This window comes from Ilyonectria robusta, assembly GCF_021365365.1.
Source record: "Ilyonectria robusta strain PMI_751 chromosome Unknown BGZ61scaffold_30, whole genome shotgun sequence".
In the NCBI taxonomy this organism is placed as follows: Eukaryota; Fungi; Ascomycota; class Sordariomycetes; order Hypocreales; family Nectriaceae; genus Ilyonectria; species Ilyonectria robusta.
Window position 1 is genome coordinate 123397 of NW_025764464.1, and position 22217 is coordinate 145613.

The following is a 22217-nucleotide window of genomic DNA, read 5'->3' on the forward strand; positions in this document are numbered from 1 at the left end:
GTTGAATTTACAAGTGCTCCTATCATTCTCATGACTTATATATTGCAGTATGCTACATCTTCCAAGGAGAGGAGGGCAATTGTGACAGTGCATGTGTCCAAGGCCCCGTCGCGAGAGCTGTGGCTCACTTCACGCATTCACCGCCGGGAAGCAGGTCCTAGTAAAAGGCTGTTTCTAATATTAAAATTAGGACGCACAAAAGACTGCTGGTATTGTAAACTCCGCCCAGATTGCCACGCCTGCCCATAATGTCTGGAAATTCCGTCCAGACGTGAGTGTTCTATAAAACCACCGCCAGTCCCTTAGCCATAAGGCTCGTTCAATCACCCCTTCGGTCATCGCCCCAGCCCTTCTTAATCGTCTCGAAAAAGTCCTTTATCGTGTCGCTATCACTCTCATCATTGTCTCCTTTCAGTTCTTTCAGTTCCTTTTTAGACCTGAATTTGGCAACGATGAGATCCCGCGCAATTTTTGGTGAAGCAAGCGCCAGCTCCTCTTCTAGCTTGGCTTGGCTGATGACCTTTCCGTTGCACAGGGCTTTGACGAGCGTCTCTACCAAATGTTGGCAGTTGTTCGACAGAAGACGATACTTTGGATGGAGCGCCATGTGGGCAAGGCCTAGGGCTCAGAGTTAGCACAGGAGCGATGCAGGCGACTTCTCTGGTTCAGGTCAACTCACCTAGCTGCTGGATCTCGGTGTGCGATTTTGTAGTCTCCCCGACATAGTAGCAAGAGCTCCAAGTCGTTACAAACTCAGTTGTGATCTCATTTACGCGGAAATAATTCTTCCCAATCGCGGCGAGTTCCAAGCGATCGCTCATCAGATCATAGCAGTAACATGCCTCGAGGCCGCGGTCGATGACACACACGGCCCAGTGGCTTACACTGTCCAGGCTCATGCCGATGTGTTTAGCCAAAAGTGTATATGTCTTTTCCGAAAGCTCAAATTTGCCAAATGAAATGGGAATCGTCACTAGGAAGACGGCCCTGTGGTTGGTCTTCTCGTCGTACTCCAAATAAGCCATGTCCGAGGCAGATTCGCCCGTGACCTTGGACGTGACCAACTTGAGAAATTCATTCCGTAGACGGATTTCCTCGGCCTTCTTTGCGTCTATTTCCCTGGTGGCGCGATCTTTCGCCTTCCGTTGCTCCCTAAGTTACAGCCTCGTCAGCACTATACAAACGCGGTGGTAAACGAGCGGAACAAGGTACCATTTCTTGGAGATGGACGTATAGGCCGCCCCGCCAGCCGCCTTGCTAGCCGCGGCTAGTTTGGACAGGGTATCGAAAGCCATTCACGCGAATGCGATAGCGAGACTCCTGCCGACTCCAACCCAAACTCCGTCTCGAGAGCGCAGATAGCGCGGCTCTGGCGGTGCGGCTTTTGCGAGTCTTTTGCACTTGGGCAAGGCGACATCTGCCAGGCCACTAGCCCATAGAGGCTTAGTGAACAAGGCAGATTCATACGTCAGGCCGGAGGATCCGGGTCAGCTGTTGGTGGGTCTAGACGCGCCAAGTTCCCTGGCACGGCATCTTCGCGCCGGAGTACGAATGGCAAGTGGCTGAGTGACTCTCTTGGCGGCTAAGCAGAGTACAAAGAAGACAAAGAAGCCAGAGGAAGCTTTGGACCATGAACACCGAAAAGTCCAAGCGCCGCCCAGTATTAAAGATGTTCATATGATCCAAGTTTACCAATTCTAACCCTAGATACCTACCTGTCCATCTTCGACAAAGCTCTTTACTAGCCAGAGACCTTTGGGTTCTTGTACGGTATCTTACACATCGCCCATGATAATCCGGCTCACCTTTGGTCATTACTTTCCATGAGATGCAAATAGCTCTTGTGACGGCAATCGGCTCGGCCATGTCAAGGGTGGCATTTGCGTAGTACTGGGTGTGAGAAGCGTCAGACAGGGACAGATCGGCGGCTCATATTGGTTCAGCCGGTCGCATCGTTATGCGATAGCGGTGGCTTTGTCGTCGCTGGCGCAACCAAGTATTGTGCCCAAAGAACTCACAATTTTTTGACATATGTCACAGTTGGCTTGATAGTACACAGATACATTCCCAGAGGCACCTTGTTTTAAGCATGTACCAGTGAGTGCTTGGTTGTGGCTGTGTCCATTGAGGCAGTGCGGATCGCCACTGTGGAACGTGGCGGTATTGACGACAGTGTCCGGAATTATGAGCCACTCTGAGAATAAAGGGCTCAGGGCCACATTTACACGACAGTTCTGATAGAAGAGATTACGATTCGAAAAGATTCCATTACAAGTTATCTCTGGATACTAGTGCTCGTCTGTCGGTGTCAGGAAGAAGCGGACATTGATTAGAACAGTCACCCCCGCACCAACCAACTGTTCCTGGGACATCGGAACCTCGCAGACGGATTTCTTATCTAGAGGCCGCCTAGAAGGGTTGCAATTGTTCATGGAAGCGCACTACAGGAATCTTCTCCCCTTCCGGCCACAACTCACTGCAGTAGGCCTACGTCATTCCGGAATGGACCCCAACAAAGCCGGAAGCCCGTTCCGATGGCACATTAGCTACCCTACACCTTAGTCACTCCGGAAGCTAGCTGGGGACGAGATCTGTAGGGACGCTGGCTTAATAAAACATGTTGCATTGGATGTTGCTGAGCGTCAAATCATACCACTTATCCGACCCTTGGCTATTGAATCTTTAGACTCGTAACATTCACAGTAATGGACACTTTGTAAGTACTAGCAAGACTTGATGGACACACATGCTTAGCATAGGAGACTTTATTAACGTCCATATGCAGGGAAAAGTATTCGGCATCATTTGCTTTCTTTGAAGGCCTCTGGGAGGTATGACATACTCTGCACCCAAGACCGGGACTGTGCGAGATGGTCTTTCATACGCTTACTTGTCGTCTAGGCGGGCGTCAGTCATGTCTTTGTGAACTTGGGGTCCGATCACCCGGCTATCATGGAGGCCCTGGCCCATGGGGCCCATCTTAAAGGCGTTAAATTCCCCAAAGTCATAACATGCCCACATGAGGTTAGTTTTATCGCCTGTGGAAGTCTCCGGAGAAACAAACCTGACTGGATATAGATGGTGGCCATGTGTATGGCCGATGGGTTTGCCCGCCTCACGGGAAAGCCACAGTGTGTGTTGGTCCATGTTGATGTGGGAACTCAGATGCTTGGCTGTGCTATGCACAATGCATCAGTGGCCCGCTGCCCTGTTCTTGTCTTCGCCGGCCTCTCGCCATTCACCCTGGAGGGAGAGACTCGCGGATCCCGCACCGAGTATATCCATTGGCTTCAAGATGCCCCGGATCAGAAGGCCATCGTTTCTCAGTTTTGCCGCTTCGCCGGCGAGTTTAAGACTGGCAAGAACATCAAGCAGGTCCTAAACCGAGCCTTGCAGTTTGCCACCAGCGATCCCAAGGGCCCAGCGTACATCATGGGCGCCCGTGAGATTATGGAGGAGGAGATTGCTCCCTACCATCTGGATCAAGACGTTTGGGGCAGTGTATCTCCAAGTGGTCTGCCCACAGAAGCACTGGACATCATTGTTTCTACATTGGCAGAAGCCGAGCGTCCGTTAATCATTGTCGGCTATACTGGGCGCAACCATGCTACCGTACCTGAGCTTGTTAAGCTGGTGGAAGCTATTCCGGGAACTACAGTACTGGACGGACTCGGTAGCGATGTTTGCTTCCCCTGGAGCCACCGCGCGTTCCTCGGAGTGGGCATTGGGCGCCACAAGAGCATTGAAAAGGCCGACGCAATTCTCGTCATTGACTGCGATGTCCCGTGGATCCCGACCCAATGCAAGCCGCCCTCCGATGCAAAGATCATACATGTGGATGTCGATCCTTTGAAAGAGAATATGCCTCTGCATTACATCCCGGCCTTCCGAAGGTATCGCGCAGACTCAGAGACTGCGATCCGACAGCTGAACGACTACATTTCTCAACACCAACGGTATTCTAACCTCACAAAGATCGAGCCTTATAACAAGAGATGGGAAGCGCTAGAAGTATCGCATCGACAACACCTCTCAAAGCTCGCAAAGATTGCGGAACCACCTGCCGACCCCTCAGAGCCTGTGGGAACATCTTATCTTTGCTCAAAGCTACGGGCCACATGCCCTGCAGACACCATCTGGTGCGTCGAGGCTGTCACGAACGCGCCCTTTATCTACGAACAGCTCCAGGTAGATGAGCCCGGCCATCTCATTAACGGGGGCGGAGGCGGTCTTGGCTGGTCCGGAGGCGCTACGATTGGCGTGAAGTTGGCTTCAGACTGGTTGGCTGGGGGCCAAGGAAAAGGAAAGTTTGTAACACTGATTGTGGGCGATGGCACCTACATGTTTGGAGTCCCAAGCACCGTGTATTGGATTGCCCGGAGGTACGGGCTGCCCACGTTGACCGTGGTTCTAAGTAACAAGGGTACGTATCTTCCGGATACCTTGTACCCGCCAGTGTCTACTCTGTATTAACTGAATCGAATAGGATGGAATGCTCCTCGGAATTCATTGACATTGGTTCACCCCGATGGCTATGGATCCAAGCTGTCGAATGAAGGTCTGAACATCTCATTTACGCCGACCCCCGACTTCTCAGGCATAGGAAAAGCAGCATCAGGAGGAACTGCATGGGCTGGAGTTGTCTCTACGAGCGAGGACTTGATTCGATTGCTACCGGAAGCTGTTAAAAAGGTGCAGTCTGGCGTTTCGGCGATTCTCGAAGTTAGACTTAAGGGGTCCTGGTGATTTCAACTAGAATGATGCTAGGTGCTTCAAAGTTTGTCCCTGAAGGCAGAATGTGAACCAACCAAGTTTCAGTTTTAGTTAAATATTATGCAGTTGATCTCAGGCAGAGACCAGTGTGTAACAACCTTATTCTTCAGCTACTGTTTCTTTTGGTGCTGGGTGTAGCACTTATTGTTTATCTCTACTGTTTGAAAATACTGCATGGCTTTGATCTATCTGATGATATTGAGTAGAGCTAAAAAAAAAACAAATTATGCAATTGATCCCATTGCCGAATGACTTAATTGTAAAGTTGCAATACAAGCTTTGATCGACATGGGAAGGTTTCCCACTAAATTGTGACCCCAATGACAAAGTCAACTTGTTTCTTGTATGTGAGTGCAGTAGAGAGGCCTTTGCGTTCGAAAATAAACTTCAACATTGCCCTCTGTCATTCCCTTCCAGTCTTGGCTGGATGACTCGTTCCCATTTGAACAAGGGCATGCGGTGGCACGTATCTACGCAGACATCCTCCTTCTCCTTCGACCCATTGAGAATCCCGTGCCTCTCTGCTGTATGTTTACCCCGCGAAGTGAGTTCTTGCTCGACAAGGTATGTACCTGCCCAAATCCGTTAGTCGTGATGGCTTCGGAACTCCAGGAATCGCATCGGAAAGTGGGTCGGTGCAACCTACAACCTACAACCTACACGATGCATGTCTCAGGTTGTCATGCAGTCTCCCATATTTGGCCAGGAACGCCAAGACAATAACAATGGGATCCTAGTCGGAATCCGAATCCATTCCGCCACGAGATTGTCGGGAACCAGCTCAGCGCTAAGCGGCTAATCCCCTCACTCTCACTTCTGTTCTATCACTCTAGATAGAGCGTTCGTCACAGGGTTGTGAGCACTTAATGGCCTTGATTGACGTGTTCCTTAACAATAATCGACCCACTGTCTAGCATTTTCCACTCCATCACAATGAATCGCCTTAGAATTTATCGAAACCCGGGGTCTTGCTGGGCCCAGGCAAGGCACATCGGGGGTCGCCGAAGCATCACGACCAGCAAGATTGTTCCCCTCATCATCAACGGGAAAGACATTGAGACTTCATCTACATTCCCGGTTATCAGTCCACTGACCGGGAAACACGTATGGTCTTTATCTTGCGCGACGAAGCAACATGTCGAGGATGCTGTTCAGAATGCCCAAGATGCGTTTCCGGCTTGGTCGCGAACCAAGGCATACGAGCGTCGCGACATCCTTCTCGCTGCGGCTGACATCATGAACAAGCGGAGAGACGAGCTGGGAGGGTATATGAACCAGGAAATCGGCGCTAATCAGGGTTACCAAGACTTTATTATTGGCCTTGCCATTGATGGTTTCAAAGACACAGCTGGGAGAATTTCTGGCGCAATGCAGGGCTCTGTCCCAGAGTCCAATCTGGACGGAATGAAAGCCATAGTATACAAGAGGCCCTATGGAGTGAACTTGGGAATTGCACCTTGGTAAGAAAGCAGCTCTTCGCGGTACCGTTGCCAGACATTGGAAGCTTACTTATTCAACTAGGAACGCCCCATATCATCTTGGCCTCCGGTCCATTTTGTTTGCCCTTGCAACCGGAAACACCGCAATCCTCAAGGGAGCCGAATTCTCTCCTATGTGCTACTGGGCCATCGCCGACATCTTTCGAGAGGCTGGGCTGCCCGATGGTTGCCTCAACCTCGTCTTCCATTCGCCAGCGGATGCCGCCGTCATTACCGAGGAATTTGTAGCAAACCCGCATGTGAGGAAGATCAACTTTACAGGCAGCACGAGGGTCGGCAGTATCATTGCGGCATCGGCAGGCAAGCATCTGAAGCCGGTTCTCATGGAGCTTGGAGGGAAAGCAAGCGCCATTGTGCTGGAAGACGCAAACCTTGAGCAAGCGGCGCTGCACTGTGCGAGAGGAGCTTTCATGAACGTGAGTTTAAATCATTGTCAGTACGATTTGAACAAATGATGAATTGACAGGTGATTATAGGCTGGCCAAATTTGCATGTCGACGGAGCGTATCCTCGTGCACGAATCCGTCGCGCAGAAGTTTCAAGAACTTTTCCGCGATACCACCAAGCAGGTCTTTGGCGCTGCAAATGATACACCCATGCTTGTTACAGCAGCTTCAGCAAAAAGAAACCATGGTCTTGTTGCAGATGCAACTTCCAAGGGAGCCAAGTCGATGAAGATCTTTGATGGAGGCCATGAAGGCCAATACGAGACTCACATGCAACCCGTCATCCTCAAAGATGTTGACCAGAACATGGACCTGTATCAGACTGAGTCTTTTGGGCCCAGCGTGTCTCTATTCACCTTCAAGACGGAAGAGGAAGCATTGGAGCTCGCCAACAATACCGAGTACGGCCTGTCAGCTAGTGTCTTCTCTGAAGATCTGAAGGCAGCATTCCGTGTTGCCGACGGTTTGGAGTCTGGAGCAGTGCACATCAATTCCATGACTGTGCATGACGAGTATCCTTTGCCTCACGGAGGAGTCAAGAAAAGTGGATTTGGTCGGTTTAATGGTTACCAGGGTCTGGATGAGTTCCTTTACTACAAGACTGTCACCTGGATGGAGTGATGGTCAATCAAGTCATATCATAGAGTACCTTAACTTAGCCAAGGGATTCTTTATTGAGATTTAAGTTCAAGATTATCTCACATGCTTCCCACTGAATTCACTCAATACATAAGTCTCGAATTATTTTATAATCTTGCCGACCTCCTCAAGACTCTCTTCACGTAAGAATGACCCTCATCTGGAACTAAGTGATCTATATCCTTTGTGTTGACATACCGAGGATGAGCATCTCGCATTAAGTCAGTGATGCCACATAAGCGCATGGTAGTCTCGACCTCGTCTTTGATGACTGTTTCCACAGTTAACCGGGGCCATATAATCTTGAACCGTTTTGCTTACTCTCAATTGCGCGCTCAATGCCCTCCTCGCCATATCCAAGAGCGTACAGGAAGGATCTGCCGAATCCCACAGCAGAGGCCCCCAGGCAAATGGCTTTCACAACGTCTGAGCCTCGGCGAAATCCGCCATCGACCAATATTTCCATGGCTCCGAGAACCTCAGGGCAGCTCTTGTGCAACTCAAGCAGAACAAGTATCGCAGGAGGAGCATTATCTGCTGCTCTCCCTCCATGGTTACTCAGAACCACCCCGTCGCAGCCGATTTCATACGCAATCTTTGCATCTTCAGCGCGCTGTATCCCCTTGACTAGAATTGGAACGCTTGTCAAGCTCCGCAGCCATTTAATATCGTCCCAACTCAAACTGGAGTCGATGAACGACGAGGCCAGACGGGCAAAACCAGCACCCTTCGTGTCCTTGCCTCCGACAGATACTTTGATGCCAGCGATTGCCTGAGTCTCAGCAGAGCGTACACGTTCGTCTTCTTCGCGTTTCGGCACCACCGGGACGTCGGCTGTGACGAAGATGGCTTTGATCTTGCCCGAGGCCACCACTTGCCGAACTGCAGCCTCAGATTGCTTGCGATCTTTGTTCACATACAGCTGGAAAAAGGCATGCTTTGCCGTTTCTTCGAGGATTTCCGAGTATGGGTAGGAAGACGGTGTCGCGAAACAGTGGATGATGCCTCCAGCCGCCGCTCCTCGGGCTAATGTGAGCTCGCCTTCGGAGCCGCCAGTCTTTGCGCCGCCCGTTGGAGCGATGTAAACAGGTATGTCCAACTTGCACCCAAACAGAGTCGTGCTTGTATTGACACTGGAGACATTGCGCATCACAGCAGGTCTCAACCAGACTCTCTTCAGAAATTCCCTGTTTGCGTCCCTCGTGATGTTGTCATTGGAGCCGCTGTGGATGAATGCCATCGACTTCCTAGACAGGCTTGTCGCCGCCGCCGCTTCAAAATCGTCCAGGTTGATAATGTCTTCTAGATTCGCCTTTCCTTTGGCGTCGTCGGCTTGAGGAATGGTCATGGCATTGGCATTCTTCCATTCGTCGGTGATGCTAGACGCATCAAGTGTTCCGATGTGTGCCTTTGCGTCAAGCGACCGCCGAATCAGAGAGGGTGCGTGGACCTCATTGTATGTCGAGGAGGCATCTCGTCCCGCATATTGGTATATAACTTCAAATATTTATTAATCTCTGGCTCCAAATCTTATTTGCGTGTACATACTTTCTGGTCCTCCGGGGTGCTCGGGCGCGAAAGCTGTCATGTCGAATACTTCGCCATCCACAACAACCCAGACATCATCCGTCTTATTGTGTCTGGCGACTTCGCATGCTGTAATTGTTTCTCCCATTTCGTCTCCTGAGGCTTGACAATGAGATGCAGGTGCTAGATGCCCACTGTTCGTATCACGGGCAAGCTGTTTGAGGCAGGAGATGGTTTGACGATGAGTCGAATTGAAAATAACCCAGTTCCTCTGGATGGGGCAATCCCAACCGCATCTGTCGCTGGTGCCCACTTCCCACCATACGCATCACTGGTATTACTATTCCGAAGAAAGTCGGCCAGCTTTCAGGACTCTTGGTTCCACCCGCATGCGTCCTTCACAGGAATGGCAAATTGGACTCGGATCTAAACAATATTCCGACTACGATGCTTCCGCCACTTTTCAATCCAAGGAGGCATGGTTGTCCGGATACGGTTCCCCGAGCACACCATGTGAAAGAGCAGCCTGTGGAGACAATCTTGACCGGTTACATCGTCATACTTCGTTCATGTGGAAAATGGCAAATGACTACGAATCAGAATTGAGTTTTGTCTACAGCCTAGTGAAAGTTCAGTAGGCATTTCCTAAATTTGAACGGAACTACGGTTAAGTATGATGGTTGCAGTGTCGTTCCGGACGATGCCCGGAACGAGTGGGCCCACCTCCGCGAAGTTACACCATGTTTCCGTCGGACCTGGGCGATGTCCCTAGGCGAGTTGTGAGGCTCTCTGCATTTGCTGAGCATGGTTTGAGATGACCTCCATGGTCGTTTATTTGGGGTAGATCATTTTAACCAGGATATCATTATGGGAAACTGAAGCTACTGTTTAAATGTCCATCTTCCGCCAACAAACCAGCAAAAGGAAGCCAATGCGGTAGTACATCCCAATCACCTCTCTAATTCTTAAGAATATTTATTGCAAATCAATCATGTCTGCAGCATCGCCCCGCTATTCTACTCGTGCTGAGTATCCTTCCAAAGTCCTAATTCGCGGGACCCCAGAGTATGAGCGATGCCGGCAGAACAATCCATCCGCAGACACTCCATCTCGATACCCGCAGGAAATCCATGTCGTCGAAACACCCAATGACGTTTCCATTGCCCTCAAGCGGGCGACTGAGCTTGGTGTTCCTGTGGGAGTCCGCTCATCAGGCCACATCTTCAACTTGCCCAATCTCATCGACGGTGGCATCTTGATTGACACGACGAATCTAAACCGAAGCATTGAATATGATTCTATCACAGAGGAAATTTGCTTTGGCCCTGCTTGTCGCGTTGAAGAGCTTGCTACTAGGCTCAAGGACATTAACCGATTCTTCCCCCATGGTCATGCTCCTACAGTTGGCTCTGGCGGCTTCCTCCTGGCTGGTGGTCAGGGATGGTTTGTCCGAGGCTGGGGCGCTACCAACCAGACATGGGTCAACAAGATCGAAATGGTCGTTCCCGATGGCCGAACCGTCATCGCAAGTCGCACTGAGAATCGCGATCTTTTCTGGGCTGCTCGCGGCAGTGGCTTGGGCTTCTTTGGAGTTGTCACCCGTTTCTGGGGAAGAACCATCAAGACGTCGCTGATGTGGGAGAGAATCCTCAAATTCAATATCAACAGCGACAACTACATGGCGCTCATGAGCTGGGCCATTGAACGTGGTCGCGACACCCCGAAGTATGGCACGGATCTGAACCTCACCATCGACTACCCGGAAAAGTATGACCCTTCATATACTACAGACGCCATCCCGATTAACGGGAAACTTACAATGTCGCTGAATCTGCTTTGCTACACCGATACGATCAGAGAGGCCCGCACCCTGCTGAGTGCTTACGACAAGATGACGCCTGAAGTCCAGGCGGCTCTGTTGGAAATGCATCCTGTGCAGTCGAGGACAGTTGAGCAGGTGTTTGCACGGAAGCGCCGCTTCCTCGGTAATGATAGCAAAGACCGATGGCAGATCAACAGCATCATGAATGATCCCGATGTTCCTCTTGAGAGAGTGAGTAAAGTCTCTCAACCAACCAAACTCTGCTAATTCTGTTTAGTTGCTGGAAGCGATCAAGCCCGCAATGCTGGAGCTGCCCACCAGAACCTCATCTGTGTTCATGTGCCATTGCGACATTGTCCCCGATGAGGAAGATGCCGCCCTCAGTCTGCCCCAAGACTTGTACATCTCCACCATTACCGGATGGACGGATCCCAGAATGGAGCCTGCCATTTACCAGCCTATGCGTGATCGATACAGGCGAGCTTTCCCTGTCGCCGTCGGCATGTATATCACGGAGCTGGATGTTAACTGCGACGATGCCAATGTGAGAACCCCATGCAAAAGTGCAATAAAATGCCCCTTACTAATGCTTAATCAGACCAAGGTCATGAGCGATACTGCTCTCGCCAAATTTCTCAAGATCCGGGAGAAGTGGGATCCCAAAGAGTTGTTCCCCAATTATAAGAAGTTTGTCAAGGCTCACGACAAGATCAACCGCCTTCAGAATAAGGCGCAGCTGTAAAAAGTACTCAGAAACCTACATCCCTATCTATTACTACAATCAGTGAACCCAAATCTCTCTTGAGCACAAATTTGAGCGGTGAAGAAGCATTAATTGAAGACATTTGACACCGTAACTCCCGCTTTGTGCAAATATTTGCACCCCACCCCCGAGTCTCAATTCTTGACGGCTAAAATTTGAAGTCAAGGCTCCATGGAATGGCTCTAAGATCCTGACAGGTTAGTGAATTTGCATCCTGCATTTAGGTTGATGACAGTAAAGGGCATAATGTATAGTGTATTGCTTGAACTAAATCTAAGCCTAAGTGTCATCTACCTACTTCAAACGACATCGAATCCCATCGCTGTCCAATTCGCCCGCACCTTGCTCTTGACTTCCTCTGGATACGATGTCTCAAAATCCACCGAACTAAATGTTTTCCGGCCCTCATATTCCATGGGGAACAAGCAGTCTGATATCGCCTTGCCGCCGGTCTTGACAGTCCCAGTGCCATGAGACATGTAAGGAGTCATGGGGAAGCTTGGCACGTCTTCGAATACGTACTCGTCCTGACCTGGGCGACATCTTGTCACCAAGGCCCACATGACGTCTTTGAAGTTGTAGATGTCCACATCTTCCCCAAAGAGCAGAATGCGGTTGAACAACATGGAGCTCTTGTTGTTGTAAACAATCTGGCCTAGCTTTGAGCAAAAGTCCTTCGAATTTGTCTTCAAGCTTGTGAGCTTTTTTGTGTCCACTTGCAGAGCGCACCAGTTTGCCATGGTCTCAAGAGGGGCGACCGCGTCATTAATAGGCAGATCGTGGTTTTTGCAAAGCGTCAGTAGCTCGGCCGACGCCATAGATGCGGTGACATGCTATTTAATTGATTAGAAACAGGGAATAAACATGACAGGAATACGATGAGTCTCACTGATTCGTCCGTGATCCTCCCAGGAACAGATACCGGCAGAATGGGATCATCTCGGTATGTAATAGCGTTGACTGTAAAAAGCGGATGCATGTGTCGGTCGCCGTCGAAATGCAACCCCAGGTAGTCTTCGAATGGGCCTTCAAGTGCCTTGTCCTTCAGAGAAAAAGTTCCCTCAAGAACAATTTCACTGTTGGCAGGCACAAGCAGGTCGCTTAGCTCGCATTTGACGAGGTCCAAGGGCTTTCCAACCATAGCACCAACGTATTCGGCTTCCGAGACTCCCTCTGGGATAGGCAGAGCTGCAGCTAGGCTCGCGGCTGGGGGAATTCCCAAGGCCAAGGCCCATGGCATTTCGTCTTTCCCTTCTTTCAGCCACTTGTCGCGAATAATAGAGTTGTGTTGCCCTGTTCCGACAAGACAGACCAGTCGTCTCTTGTCATGAATCATGCCTCGAAAGATTGACCAGTTCGTCCATGATTTGTCTGGTGATTGCAAAACATGAACACCATATGTTTGCAGATATTTTCCTCCATCTCCTTGATGAAGTAGGGGCGCTGGAAGTTTATTCAAGTCAATGTCGTCTCCAAAAATCTTGTTCTGTTTACAAGGACCGTTGGCTAAAACATTGGGTTGTAGCAGAGGCTTGTTCTTCGCGGATTGCGTCCTCTCCAGGATGGCTTTCCAGCTGGAATTTGGAGGCAAGCCGAGATTACGAGCGATGCGCCCATACTTCTCTTCTTCGCTGGCGCGTAAGCTGGCAGCGTTCCCAAACATTCTCCACAGGCCATTGCGGGCCCCTTTGACATTGTTAAAGAGTGGTGCTTTTCCGCTTACTTCGCTGACCCTTCTTACGATAGCGCCAACTTCAAGATGCGGATCGATCTCTTGATTAATTTCTGCGAGATCGTTGTCTTGGCGCAAAACGTCGACAAAGGTGCGGAAATCGAGCTGTGCGGCAATCTCCTGTTGTTGCAATTCGAGCGTGCTTTTCTGTCGAACCGACAATGTCTGAACGGCCATATTGGAAAGCCTGGGACGTATCCGTGTGGCCAAGAGGAGTTTCTGGGTTGTACGATACATGACGAGCCTTCAGCTGTGATTTCAATCTGCCAAAAGGGTGCTGTGATTTGGGATTCGAAAATTCCAGCAATTTCCAACGCAGATATTGCCAATCGCCACCAATCTCTAGGTATTCGCGCCCATTCTCAGAACAGATTCCCAATCTTCTTTAGGTGGCGATAAGGTAGTTGGGCTGCTAAACTAGTCGCAGGAACCGGTTCCGAAACTTAGGAACGGAGTCATGGAGATCGGAAGCGGTCCGCTTCATGTTCGACCCACAACCAGATCCGATAGGAAATACGAGTGTAAGATTAATCTGCAGACGGCACGGGTAATGCAATCGGGAGTTTGCTCAGGCTTGATTATACCAAATACGTCAGTCAAGATAGAGGAAGCAAGACAGAAAGTTCTTTGAATACCATTCTTAAGCTCGACGTGTTCCGAAGACGAAAGTGTAGACCTTCTTCTACTACAATGCAAACAAGGTGTCTACGAAGGGTGGCTATCGCCATCCCACGAATTCAGTCAATACGGCCAGCTGTAATCGACCTCCCAAACCTACCTGGCTTCAGGCTACAAGCTAGGAAATACTCCAGTCAATCAGCCGAAGCAGCTGGCAGCAATCCAAGAGTAGCCTCATGGCCAACACAACACAGTCGGGCATCGCATATGCCAGGCAGGCCGCGTAGGATTGTGATAGGCATCACTGGTGCAACGGGAACAGTTTTTGCCGTCCGAATCCTGTCCATCCTACGCGAGCTCGGTGTTGAGACACATCTCGTCATCAGCAAGTGGGCGCTGGCAACACTAAAATATGAGACTTCCTTGACGGAATCAGACATTCGGGGTCTCGCCACTGTGAACTACACGGCAAAAGATTTATCGGCACCTATCGCATCGGGCTCATTCCAACATGATGGCATGATGATTGTGCCGTGCAGCATGAAGACGCTGGCCGCGGTGCGCTCCGGGTTTTGTGACGACCTGATTTCTCGGGCTGCAGATGTCAGTCTCAAAGAAGGCCGTCGCTTGATGATGGTTGTACGGGAGACTCCACTGAGCGATATCCACCTCGATAACATGTTGTTCCTACGACGCGCTGGCGCTGTGATATTCCCACCAGTTCCGGCCTTCTACCACCGGCCTGAGAGTCTGGATGATTTGATTGACCAAAGCGCTGGAAGGATGTTGGATATGATGGGTATTCATACGGATGGGTTTGAGAGGTGGGGGGGATTTCGAAGGGACAACACAGGGCCTGTTAGGGTAGCGGCTCAAATGTCTTAGTTGCCATGACCGTCATCGCGTTCCCGATGAACAGATACCATACATTCTCAATTTGCGTGTACATGATTGTAGTAAATATGTCGTCCTTGATCATTCGTGTCAAAACGGTCCTTCTGCAAAGAATATGTTCTCGTCGCCCATTGGCCAGTTCGATAGAAGTGACTCGGACCATCCCAATTGCAAGTCATTCTCGGGAATCGCACCCATAGCTGTGCTAAACGGATTGGAAATATTGCCATCGACAGGTGGTGAGAAATTGGAGCCTTGCCCAGGGAAGCGACCCTTCCAGTTCGATCTCAACGCGCTGGTGTTCTGTACATATTTGACAGCATGTGGCATCGAAGACTCGGGCTCGCCAAGATGGATCCTGGGGAAGTGGTTATTGTGGTCGGGAAGGTTGTCTGATAGCAAGTTGAGACTGACTAGCGTTCCACGCATTTCCGAGAGTCTCTTCCATAACCTACGGGAGGCCCGTGATGTGTTCGCGTATCTACCAGAGACTGTAAGGGTCATCCGAAAGATTTGGCTAACAGAGTCAACAAAGTCGACGGTCAGGCTGCTGGCCAGAGTCGAGTGATTCTGTTTTACGTATGCAACCAACAGGAAGAACAAGGCACAGGCAGATGCCAGAAGGTGCTGGTAGTAAGGATGTTGCATGCGATAAATATCCGTAGTGGTGTCCAGCGTGAAGAGAACATTGACCATGTGTGACACGAGGTCAAGTGCAGGACGGAGTTGTTCTCTACCAGTCTCCACCTCCGATGCGGAAAAGAAGCCAGGCCGCAAGAGATAACTGCGGATAGAATCTGCACGAAGGTGCAAGATAATAGCCCATGACGGAGGGCGGGCTGATGGATTCGAATGCCAGGTTCCAAAGTTGCTGAGCGATTGGTTGCCCACGGCCTTCTTTCGCCACTGCTCAACCTGGAAATTCATCACATCGAAGGCATCCTGATCTTCGTATCTTTCGCCTCTGGCAGCGCACGAGATGGGCTCGTTGAATTTGTCGCTTATGAGGATAAAGGCCAGCATGGCCTTCAGATATGGGTTTTTGATCTGCCATTGACCCGGGATTGTTAGAGCCATTCACAGCTATTGGAGATTATTACTTACAGACGATTTGGGTAGTGGTTCGAAGCTGGAATGTTGGAAGTTTGATGGGAGCCCTGTCGAAGCACTCCATTGGCGGTCGAGGGTCACAACGCTGCACATGACGATACTGGTTTCCGTGCGTTCAGCTTCCGAGTCCAGGACATGCCTTGATACATCACCATTGTGAAATCCCAGTTCCATCAAGACCCGACCGGCGATACCGCACATCCGCCATGCAGACCGTATCATGTCTTGGAAGAAAAAGTATAGAGCCTGTGATACTCGAAGTCAAAAGCCATTCTCGGTGGGAGTTGATACGGATTTCTTACCGCTAGCAAGATGATTTTGACATCTTTGATGCTAGATGCGGGCGATACCACTTTGGCATTAACAGTGTCCTGGAAGCTGGACTGCAGAATGCCCTCAATTTCGGAGTTGCCACTGGGCAGTGTTGACTCAGCACGCAAAGCAATGGCTAGAGCAAGGTTCAGAATGAGAAGGTCGTTTTCATCCGAGTCGGGCACTGGCCGTCCAGGAGAGTAGTCTCGCGAGTCAGAATGCGTCGGCGCTTCGCCCGTGTACCAGACCCGAGTTTTGCACATGAGATCGTCTAAATTCACCATCGGATGGTACTCCCCAACAACTTCCTGGTAGACAAACAGAAGGCGCGCGGCTTCTTGCAGGTTCATAAGTGATCGGAATCTCTGGAGCTGCAAATTATCTCTTCGGTTGCGAGGTGGCCATGGGTCCTTACTTCGTCCGCCGCCATCAACACCTGCAATGCCACTGTCGTCATCAGAGGCCTCTTCATCCTCGATGCTTGCTAGTTGCGGGCGCTGTGAGGGCGATGTTGAAGAGCTTCCCTCTCGTATTTTCATCTGGGCCATATTCAAGCTGTAGTCCGGACTTGTCGGTCCGTAAAAACGTTGGCTAGCCTGGCGATGGGGTTGTCCATCCGATCCCGCTGTCTCTCTGCCCGAGCCAGGATCAATTCGCTCGGGGGATTGGGATTGGAAGCCCCCGGGAAGGCTCATTGTCGACGGAATCTTCGGGGCCATTGGCTGATTATTGGAAAGCTGGACGCGGGATGTCAGGCTATCGAGTTGGTCTTTGAGACTGGAGACGAGTTCGAGGATGGAGCCTCCGCTGGCACTTCAAAGGGAGGAGTGAGCTCAAGCTGAATGAATGGGGTATTCAATATTTGGGGGGCAAGACGTCTGAAACTTGATAATCGGCATACCTTGACATGGCCGGGTTCCCTTGCTCATCCAGTTGGTGAGAATGGACTTGATCCGCATCACTGGCCGAAGCCGGAATATCCGTCCAGTCCCCAGGGCCGGTGCCATTGCTGAAGTTGCAATTTTGCCCTCGGCCAGCACAATGTCCGCAGGGATGCCGTCCGTCGCATTTCCCCTTTCGTCGCCGACATGCGTCGCAAGCTCTGAGGGCGTAGGGTGCTCGCCGTTTCCCCGAATCGGACCCTCGCTGGGTGTTTGTGCGCTTCGTCCCCCGAGTGTCTATTGAATCAGCCATTGTCGCTGTTTTTAATGCCCAATAGTGCACGGCGCAAGCCAGGGGTATGGTTGACTGCCTTTGGGGGCTTCGTTGAGATGCAGACGTGAGGCGGAGCAAGATGGCCGGAAGTAACAGCTAGTGAGAAAATGATTATGCAGCAAACTACCCACGAGCAGCTTCAGATTTGCGTGCAGCCTTGTTGCCCAGCTATCAGTTCCACCAGTCCGAGTCTCCACTCAGAATGATAAGAGGTCACCAAGTTCAACAGCTCCAAGTTGCCTCAAAGCTCGACCCGTTCATCATCGCATGGAAGTGCGGGGAAGAATCGGCCGGCAGACGGCTATCTCACACCCCTTACCCGACAAAGCACACCAGCCAATAAAGGTTTGGACAGTAATCAACTTTGATATACGTTTAACGCACTGCGGGGTCCAAGATCCGAGTCCCTGGTCGTTTGCTTATTTGGAATCAAATCCTGGTCATCTGTTACTTATCTCTCATCGATCTCGACACCTGCATTAGATGCTCCTTCGTTGTCCACGATACACGCTGTTCATAACGTTCAAAAGAAGACGTACTGAATTAAAAAAGAATTGAAGGATACAAATTACGGGTGTGATGCAGTAGGTTTTCGTTTTTCTCTCCATTGGGCAGCTTTGCATGAGTTATCTCATAATGACTTCAGTCGCTACATGACAACTCAACACAGGCCCCTGCTTATTACGAAAAAGCCACGCAAAACCCATCACCAGTCTGTATTCTTTCTCCGTCTGTTTTTATCAAAATACGGCGAATTATAAAAGATACTGACTAAGACGTTGCATCAATCTGGGATACAGCATGACGGAATTCGCCAAGACCTGGTTGTTGGTGGTGGCAAAATAATTGCTCCAGGGTAGCGGGTAGTTGCCAATGTCGGCAAACATTCACTCTACGAAGAGCTGATAATGGAGTGGCATACCCGACCGTACTATTCCAACACAATTAAAAAGGATTAACTTGCATCCAAAATTGTCATGATCATCGTATCAACTCAGTATCATCACAGAAGGCTATGCAAACGCCATTCCGATGCCCGATCGGAAGTTCCGAGGAGGCGGAATGACAAGTGGGGGCTTTGCCCACACCGACGAGGAACAAGGTGGTGATCAAGTCATTCTCAGTGTCTTGGAGACGGCGCGTAGAGATAATCGACTCTCGTGGAATGATTGTCTGTGACTGGTAGTTTGGGTTACATGTCAGGTAGGAGACGAGTTCCTTCTGAAAAGCCGATATTTGACATGTTTCATGAACCTCAATCATTCACCCTCCTTCACAGCAAAGTGCAAACTCCTCTCCAATTGAGACCTAAGAACCTCAAGAAATCATCATGACTGGTTCATCAGTTCAAAGTAGTCATGGTCGCCCGAATTTTGAACTGCGCGATCGCAACTACATCGTCACTGGTGGTGCGCAGGGCATTGGGTTTGCTCTTACCGCGCAATTTGCGAAATGGGACGCAATGTCGTTGTGCTGGACATCCAAGAGTAGCCCGTGAATGAATTTGATTCGCTAAAGAATGAATTCGGTACCAAAGCGTTGTTTTTCAAGACGAATGTTACGAATCAATACAGTTTAGAGATATCGTTCAAGATCGCGGTTATTGCGCTTGGATCAATTGATGGTTGCGTGCCGTGCGCTGGGATTGCCATCGACAAACCGTTTCTTGACCAAAATTGGGATGAGTTTACCAGGATCCAAGAGATCAACGTAAGCACTTTTCTCATAAATCATCTGTATGGGTCTGAGATGAGAATTAACCCGAGATAAACTCTACGTTCGAGGCACGTTCTTTACGGCACAGCTTGTTGCTAGGCAGATTATCAGCTAAGGAACTCCTGGCAGCATGGTATTGATTGCCTCTCAATCAGTGCACATAGCTCTCCCAGGTTAAGTTGTAGAATGGCTGCGTACAATGCTTCAAATGGCGCAGTCATGATGCTAGCCAAAGTGCAGGCAGTTGAACTCGCACCAAGCAACATCCGGGTCAACACCATCCCCCCGGGATTCGTCGACTCTGAAATGATGCGAGCAGTCCGAGCAACAAAGTATGAACGGGCTGGGGCTCAAATGTGGCTGTCACCGCCGAATCAACGTCTTAGAACGACGGATGATTTGATGGGGGCCGTGATCTACCTGCTCAGCGATGCGGCAAGGCATACTACGGCTGCGGATATACCTATCACAGGAGGGCTCCATGCAGGTACGATTGACGGCAGTATTAGTTACGAAGTGTAGTTAAACCTACGAAGCTATGCGAGAATAATGCGATACAGTGTAGCTGAGCAAGTGGTTACGCCAGTGTGAGAAATATTGGTGAGTCATTTGTCCCTGACTCGTTTCACCCCTGAAATGTGGCGATCGCGATCACACCAGCCTCGCATGGAACTGCAATAAGTCAGTCACTGAAGCCGTCTAACCTTAGTCCAGACTAGCTGGCCACTACAAAGATTAGGGGTAGTTTGAGAGAGTGGCGACCTATCGGAACAAGACAAGTTGCTGGACCGGAACCGGAACACCCGATCCCTGTCCCAATGGCTTGAATTCACACACAGGCTAATGTGAGCCACTAGGCAGGAACCCATATTTCCCATAGCAGACCATAGATAATGCAGCACGGAAGCCACAATACACATGTTCCTATTCCGCGTTTGAACAAAACCTTGGACTAGCATGATAAGGAGGCTACCCTGGTATGAACACCTGGATAGCGTCCAGCTAAGATAAGAACGTAGCAAGAGCTAATACCATGCCTTCCCCACTGAAAAAGCGAAGAGCAACAAACCCCTTTTCAAGCTCAGTTTCTGTACCAGATTCAATACGGAGCCCTTGCCAAGATTTGCAAGCCCTCGACCCGAAGACGTATCGGAATCTCCGCTGGCGACGATGGCAGGAGAGTATGACGTGGTGATTGTTGGTGCCGGTGAGTTGACCAACTTCTTCGAGGAAGTGGTGATGGAATGCATTTGCTCACAAATCGCAGGTTGGTTTGGCCTGGCTGCTGCCAAGGCCTATGTCCAGCTTCATCCGGATTCCAAGATTACAGTCTTGGAATCTGCCGAGTCCTGTGGTGGAACATGGTCCCAGAATCGCCTCTACCCAGGCCTCAAGTCAAACAACATGATTGGAACCTATGAATATCCGGATTTTCCCATGACGGAGGAAAAGTATGGTGTCAAATCTAACAATCATATTCCAGGAGCCGTCTTGCACCGCTACCTTACCGACTTTGCCAAGCATTTCAATTTCTTCAACGCCATTCAATTCAACACACGTGTTGAGTTGGTAGAGCCTAATGGTTCAAATGGCTGGCGTCTGTCTGTTACTACGCCCAGCGGTCCTCAATCCATCGAGACCGCCAAACTGATCCTTGCCACTGGACTCACGTCAACACCGAACATTCCCGTGTATAAGAACTCGGAGAATTTCGGGGCTCCATTGTTCCACGCTAAAGACTTCTGCCGAGAGGCTCCAAACGTGGGGAAAATCAAGAACGCTGTAGTCGTTGGCGGCGCCAAGTCTGCGTTTGACGTCGCCTATGCCTTGGTCCTAGACGGGGCTGAAGTTGATTTGGTTATTCGACCCAATGGCCAAGGGCCTGTTTGGATAGCGCCGCCTTTTGTCACGCCGTTCAAGAAGCGATTGGATCAGCTTCTCAATGTTCGTTGGATGACGTGGTTCAGTCCATGTCCCTGGGGCGACGCAGGTGGCTATTCCCGTGTGCGCCGCTTTCTCCATGGATCTGCCATAGGCCGATTCCTCGTCGATACGTTTTGGAAGGTTCTTGCTGGAGATGTCGTATCTGCCAATGCATATGATTCCCATCCTGAGCTAAAGAAGCTCAAACCGTGGAACTCGGCTTTCTGGATTGGCAGCGGACTGAGCATTTTAAACTACGACACAAGTCTCTTCGACCTGGTCAAACAGGGAAAGATCAAGGTTCATATCGACAACATCGACCGATTAGAACCCAAGAAGGTCATTCTCTCATCTGGAGAAGCTCTGGATGCCGAACTCCTCGTTCTGTCCACCGGTTGGAAGAAAGAATCGACAATCAAATTTTCTGGTCTCGGCCCAGAAGGGCTCGGCCTTCCATACACAGACTCGGAGAAAGCAGTCCTCAACCAAGAAGCAGACAAAAAGGTCCTGTCTCTATTTCCCCGCCTCAAAAACCAGCCGAAGCTCCGTTTTGAGCCCAAGGACATGGATCCCTTGCGGTACTACCGTTTCATGGTTCCGGCCTCCATGGTTGGCTCCCGCAGCTTGGCATTTGCAGGCATGGTTTCCTCGGTTAGTACTTCGGTGGTTGCAACCATCCAAGGGCAGTGGATTTCTGCGTATCTTGACGGAAAGCTGGATCGTCTTCCAACTTCTATGGGGGAGATCACGGACGAAATCATGCTACATACCCAGTGGGGCAAATGGCGTTTTCCATGTGGCTATGGTGCCAGTCTCCCAGACTTTGTTTTCGAAGGTCTGGCATATTCCAATTTATTGATGAGGGATCTTGGGCTAGGCATCAACCGTAAAGCAAGTTGGTTATCTGAGTTAACCTCGCCGTATTTGCCGAGAGACTTTGTTGGACTTGTTGAGGAGTGGAAAGACATTCATAAAAGTGAATCAGCAGTCGAGCAGGAGGACGGTTTGAAGGAATTATAGACGGAGATCTAGTTGAATCAACAAATAGGTCGTTCCATTTTATACACATCCTCTTTAATAGCCCGTTTCAACATAACTGTATGATACATCTTCTGTTACTGGGTGCAGTGTTAAATGTGTGCTCCTGATTGCGACCGTGGTATGCCTTTGATGTATCTGATGATATTAAGTAATTAATATTGACTCCTGCACTCAACGTAAAGACGTA

At 50.1% G+C, this 22217-nt stretch overlaps 10 protein-coding genes across 10 annotated transcripts; 6 read left to right on the forward strand and 4 right to left on the reverse strand.

Annotated features, from left to right (window-relative positions):
• Positions 1–319: 319 nt before the first annotated feature.
• BGZ61DRAFT_366552 (uncharacterized protein) lies at positions 320–1025 on the reverse strand (the record flags this gene model as incomplete). Its single annotated transcript, XM_046241697.1, has 2 exons — positions 320–618; positions 680–1025. 2 exons carry the CDS (start codon positions 1023–1025, stop codon positions 320–322), a joined length of 645 nt encoding a protein of 214 aa, XP_046097251.1.
• Positions 1026–2952: 1927 nt separating this feature from the next.
• On the forward strand, positions 2953–4746 carry BGZ61DRAFT_366688 (thiamine pyrophosphate enzyme; the record flags this gene model as incomplete). Its single annotated transcript, XM_046241712.1, has 3 exons — positions 2953–3024; positions 3079–4423; positions 4487–4746. 3 exons carry the CDS (start codon positions 2953–2955, stop codon positions 4744–4746), a joined length of 1677 nt encoding a protein of 558 aa, XP_046097252.1.
• An 819-nt stretch (positions 4747–5565) lies between these two features.
• On the forward strand, positions 5566–7441 carry BGZ61DRAFT_431190 (putative aldehyde dehydrogenase). Its single transcript, XM_046243842.1, has 3 exons — positions 5566–6233; positions 6295–6688; positions 6749–7441. The coding sequence occupies exons 1-3, from the start codon at positions 5707–5709 to the stop codon at positions 7337–7339; spliced, it is 1512 nt and encodes a 503-aa protein (XP_046097253.1). The 5' UTR covers positions 5566–5706; the 3' UTR covers positions 7340–7441.
• A 1-nt stretch (position 7442) lies between these two features.
• Positions 7443–9086, reverse strand: BGZ61DRAFT_522625 (FMN-dependent dehydrogenase-domain-containing protein). The gene is made up of 3 exons (XM_046252554.1): positions 8906–9086; positions 7679–8854; positions 7443–7628 (listed from the first exon to the last, which is right to left on the reverse strand). Exons 1-3 carry the CDS (start codon positions 9030–9032, stop codon positions 7465–7467), a joined length of 1467 nt encoding a protein of 488 aa, XP_046097254.1. The 5' UTR covers positions 9033–9086; the 3' UTR covers positions 7443–7464.
• Positions 9087–9875: 789 nt separating this feature from the next.
• BGZ61DRAFT_366572 (oxidoreductase, FAD-binding protein) lies at positions 9876–11448 on the forward strand (the record flags this gene model as incomplete). The annotated part of the gene is made up of 3 exons (XM_046241700.1): positions 9876–10937; positions 10984–11250; positions 11305–11448. 3 exons carry the CDS (start codon positions 9876–9878, stop codon positions 11446–11448), a joined length of 1473 nt encoding a protein of 490 aa, XP_046097255.1.
• A 320-nt stretch (positions 11449–11768) lies between these two features.
• On the reverse strand, positions 11769–13378 carry BGZ61DRAFT_366840 (putative 3-octaprenyl-4-hydroxybenzoate carboxy-lyase; the record flags this gene model as incomplete). Its single annotated transcript, XM_046241725.1, has 2 exons — positions 11769–12302; positions 12359–13378. The coding sequence occupies 2 exons, from the start codon at positions 13376–13378 to the stop codon at positions 11769–11771; spliced, it is 1554 nt and encodes a 517-aa protein (XP_046097256.1).
• A 708-nt stretch (positions 13379–14086) lies between these two features.
• Positions 14087–14704, forward strand: BGZ61DRAFT_366481 (flavoprotein; the record flags this gene model as incomplete). The annotated part of the gene is made up of 1 exon (XM_046241687.1): positions 14087–14704. One exon carries the CDS (start codon positions 14087–14089, stop codon positions 14702–14704), a length of 618 nt encoding a protein of 205 aa, XP_046097257.1.
• Positions 14705–14803: 99 nt separating this feature from the next.
• Positions 14804–17332, reverse strand: BGZ61DRAFT_561336 (uncharacterized protein; the record flags this gene model as incomplete). Its single annotated transcript, XM_046255810.1, has 4 exons — positions 14804–15760; positions 15818–16069; positions 16126–16948; positions 17037–17332. Coding segments are annotated over 4 exons (2328 nt in total), but the record flags the coding sequence as incomplete, so codon positions are not given.
• A 1348-nt stretch (positions 17333–18680) lies between these two features.
• Positions 18681–19588, forward strand: BGZ61DRAFT_498813 (uncharacterized protein; the record flags this gene model as incomplete). Its single annotated transcript, XM_046251326.1, has 4 exons — positions 18681–18749; positions 18842–19086; positions 19196–19239; positions 19284–19588. The coding sequence occupies 4 exons, from the start codon at positions 18681–18683 to the stop codon at positions 19586–19588; spliced, it is 663 nt and encodes a 220-aa protein (XP_046097259.1).
• Positions 19589–20158: 570 nt separating this feature from the next.
• BGZ61DRAFT_509911 (uncharacterized protein) lies at positions 20159–22009 on the forward strand (the record flags this gene model as incomplete). Its single annotated transcript, XM_046252030.1, has 2 exons — positions 20159–20273; positions 20334–22009. Exons 1-2 carry the CDS (start codon positions 20237–20239, stop codon positions 22007–22009), a joined length of 1713 nt encoding a protein of 570 aa, XP_046097260.1. The 5' UTR covers positions 20159–20236.
• Positions 22010–22217: the final 208 nt, after the last annotated feature.

Bases quoted from the DNA above. Each gene is read 5' to 3' on its own strand.
- BGZ61DRAFT_522625 (XM_046252554.1), bottom strand. From the start codon at position 9,032: ATGGGAGAAACAATTACAGCATGCGAAGTCGCCAGACACAATAAGACG. The intron at 8,855-8,905 runs GTATGTACACGC...AAATATTTGAAG, and splicing joins GCACCCCGGAGGACCAGAAA to TTATATACCAATATGCGGGA. The intron at 7,629-7,678 runs GTAAGCAAAACG...CTGTGGAAACAG, and splicing joins CATTGAGCGCGCAATTGAGA to TCATCAAAGACGAGGTCGAG.
- BGZ61DRAFT_431190 (XM_046243842.1), top strand. From the start codon at position 5,707: ATGAATCGCCTTAGAATTTATCGAAACCCGGGGTCTTGCTGGGCCCAG. The intron at 6,234-6,294 runs GTAAGAAAGCAG...TTATTCAACTAG, and splicing joins AACTTGGGAATTGCACCTTG to GAACGCCCCATATCATCTTG. The intron at 6,689-6,748 runs GTGAGTTTAAAT...AGGTGATTATAG, and splicing joins CGAGAGGAGCTTTCATGAAC to GCTGGCCAAATTTGCATGTC.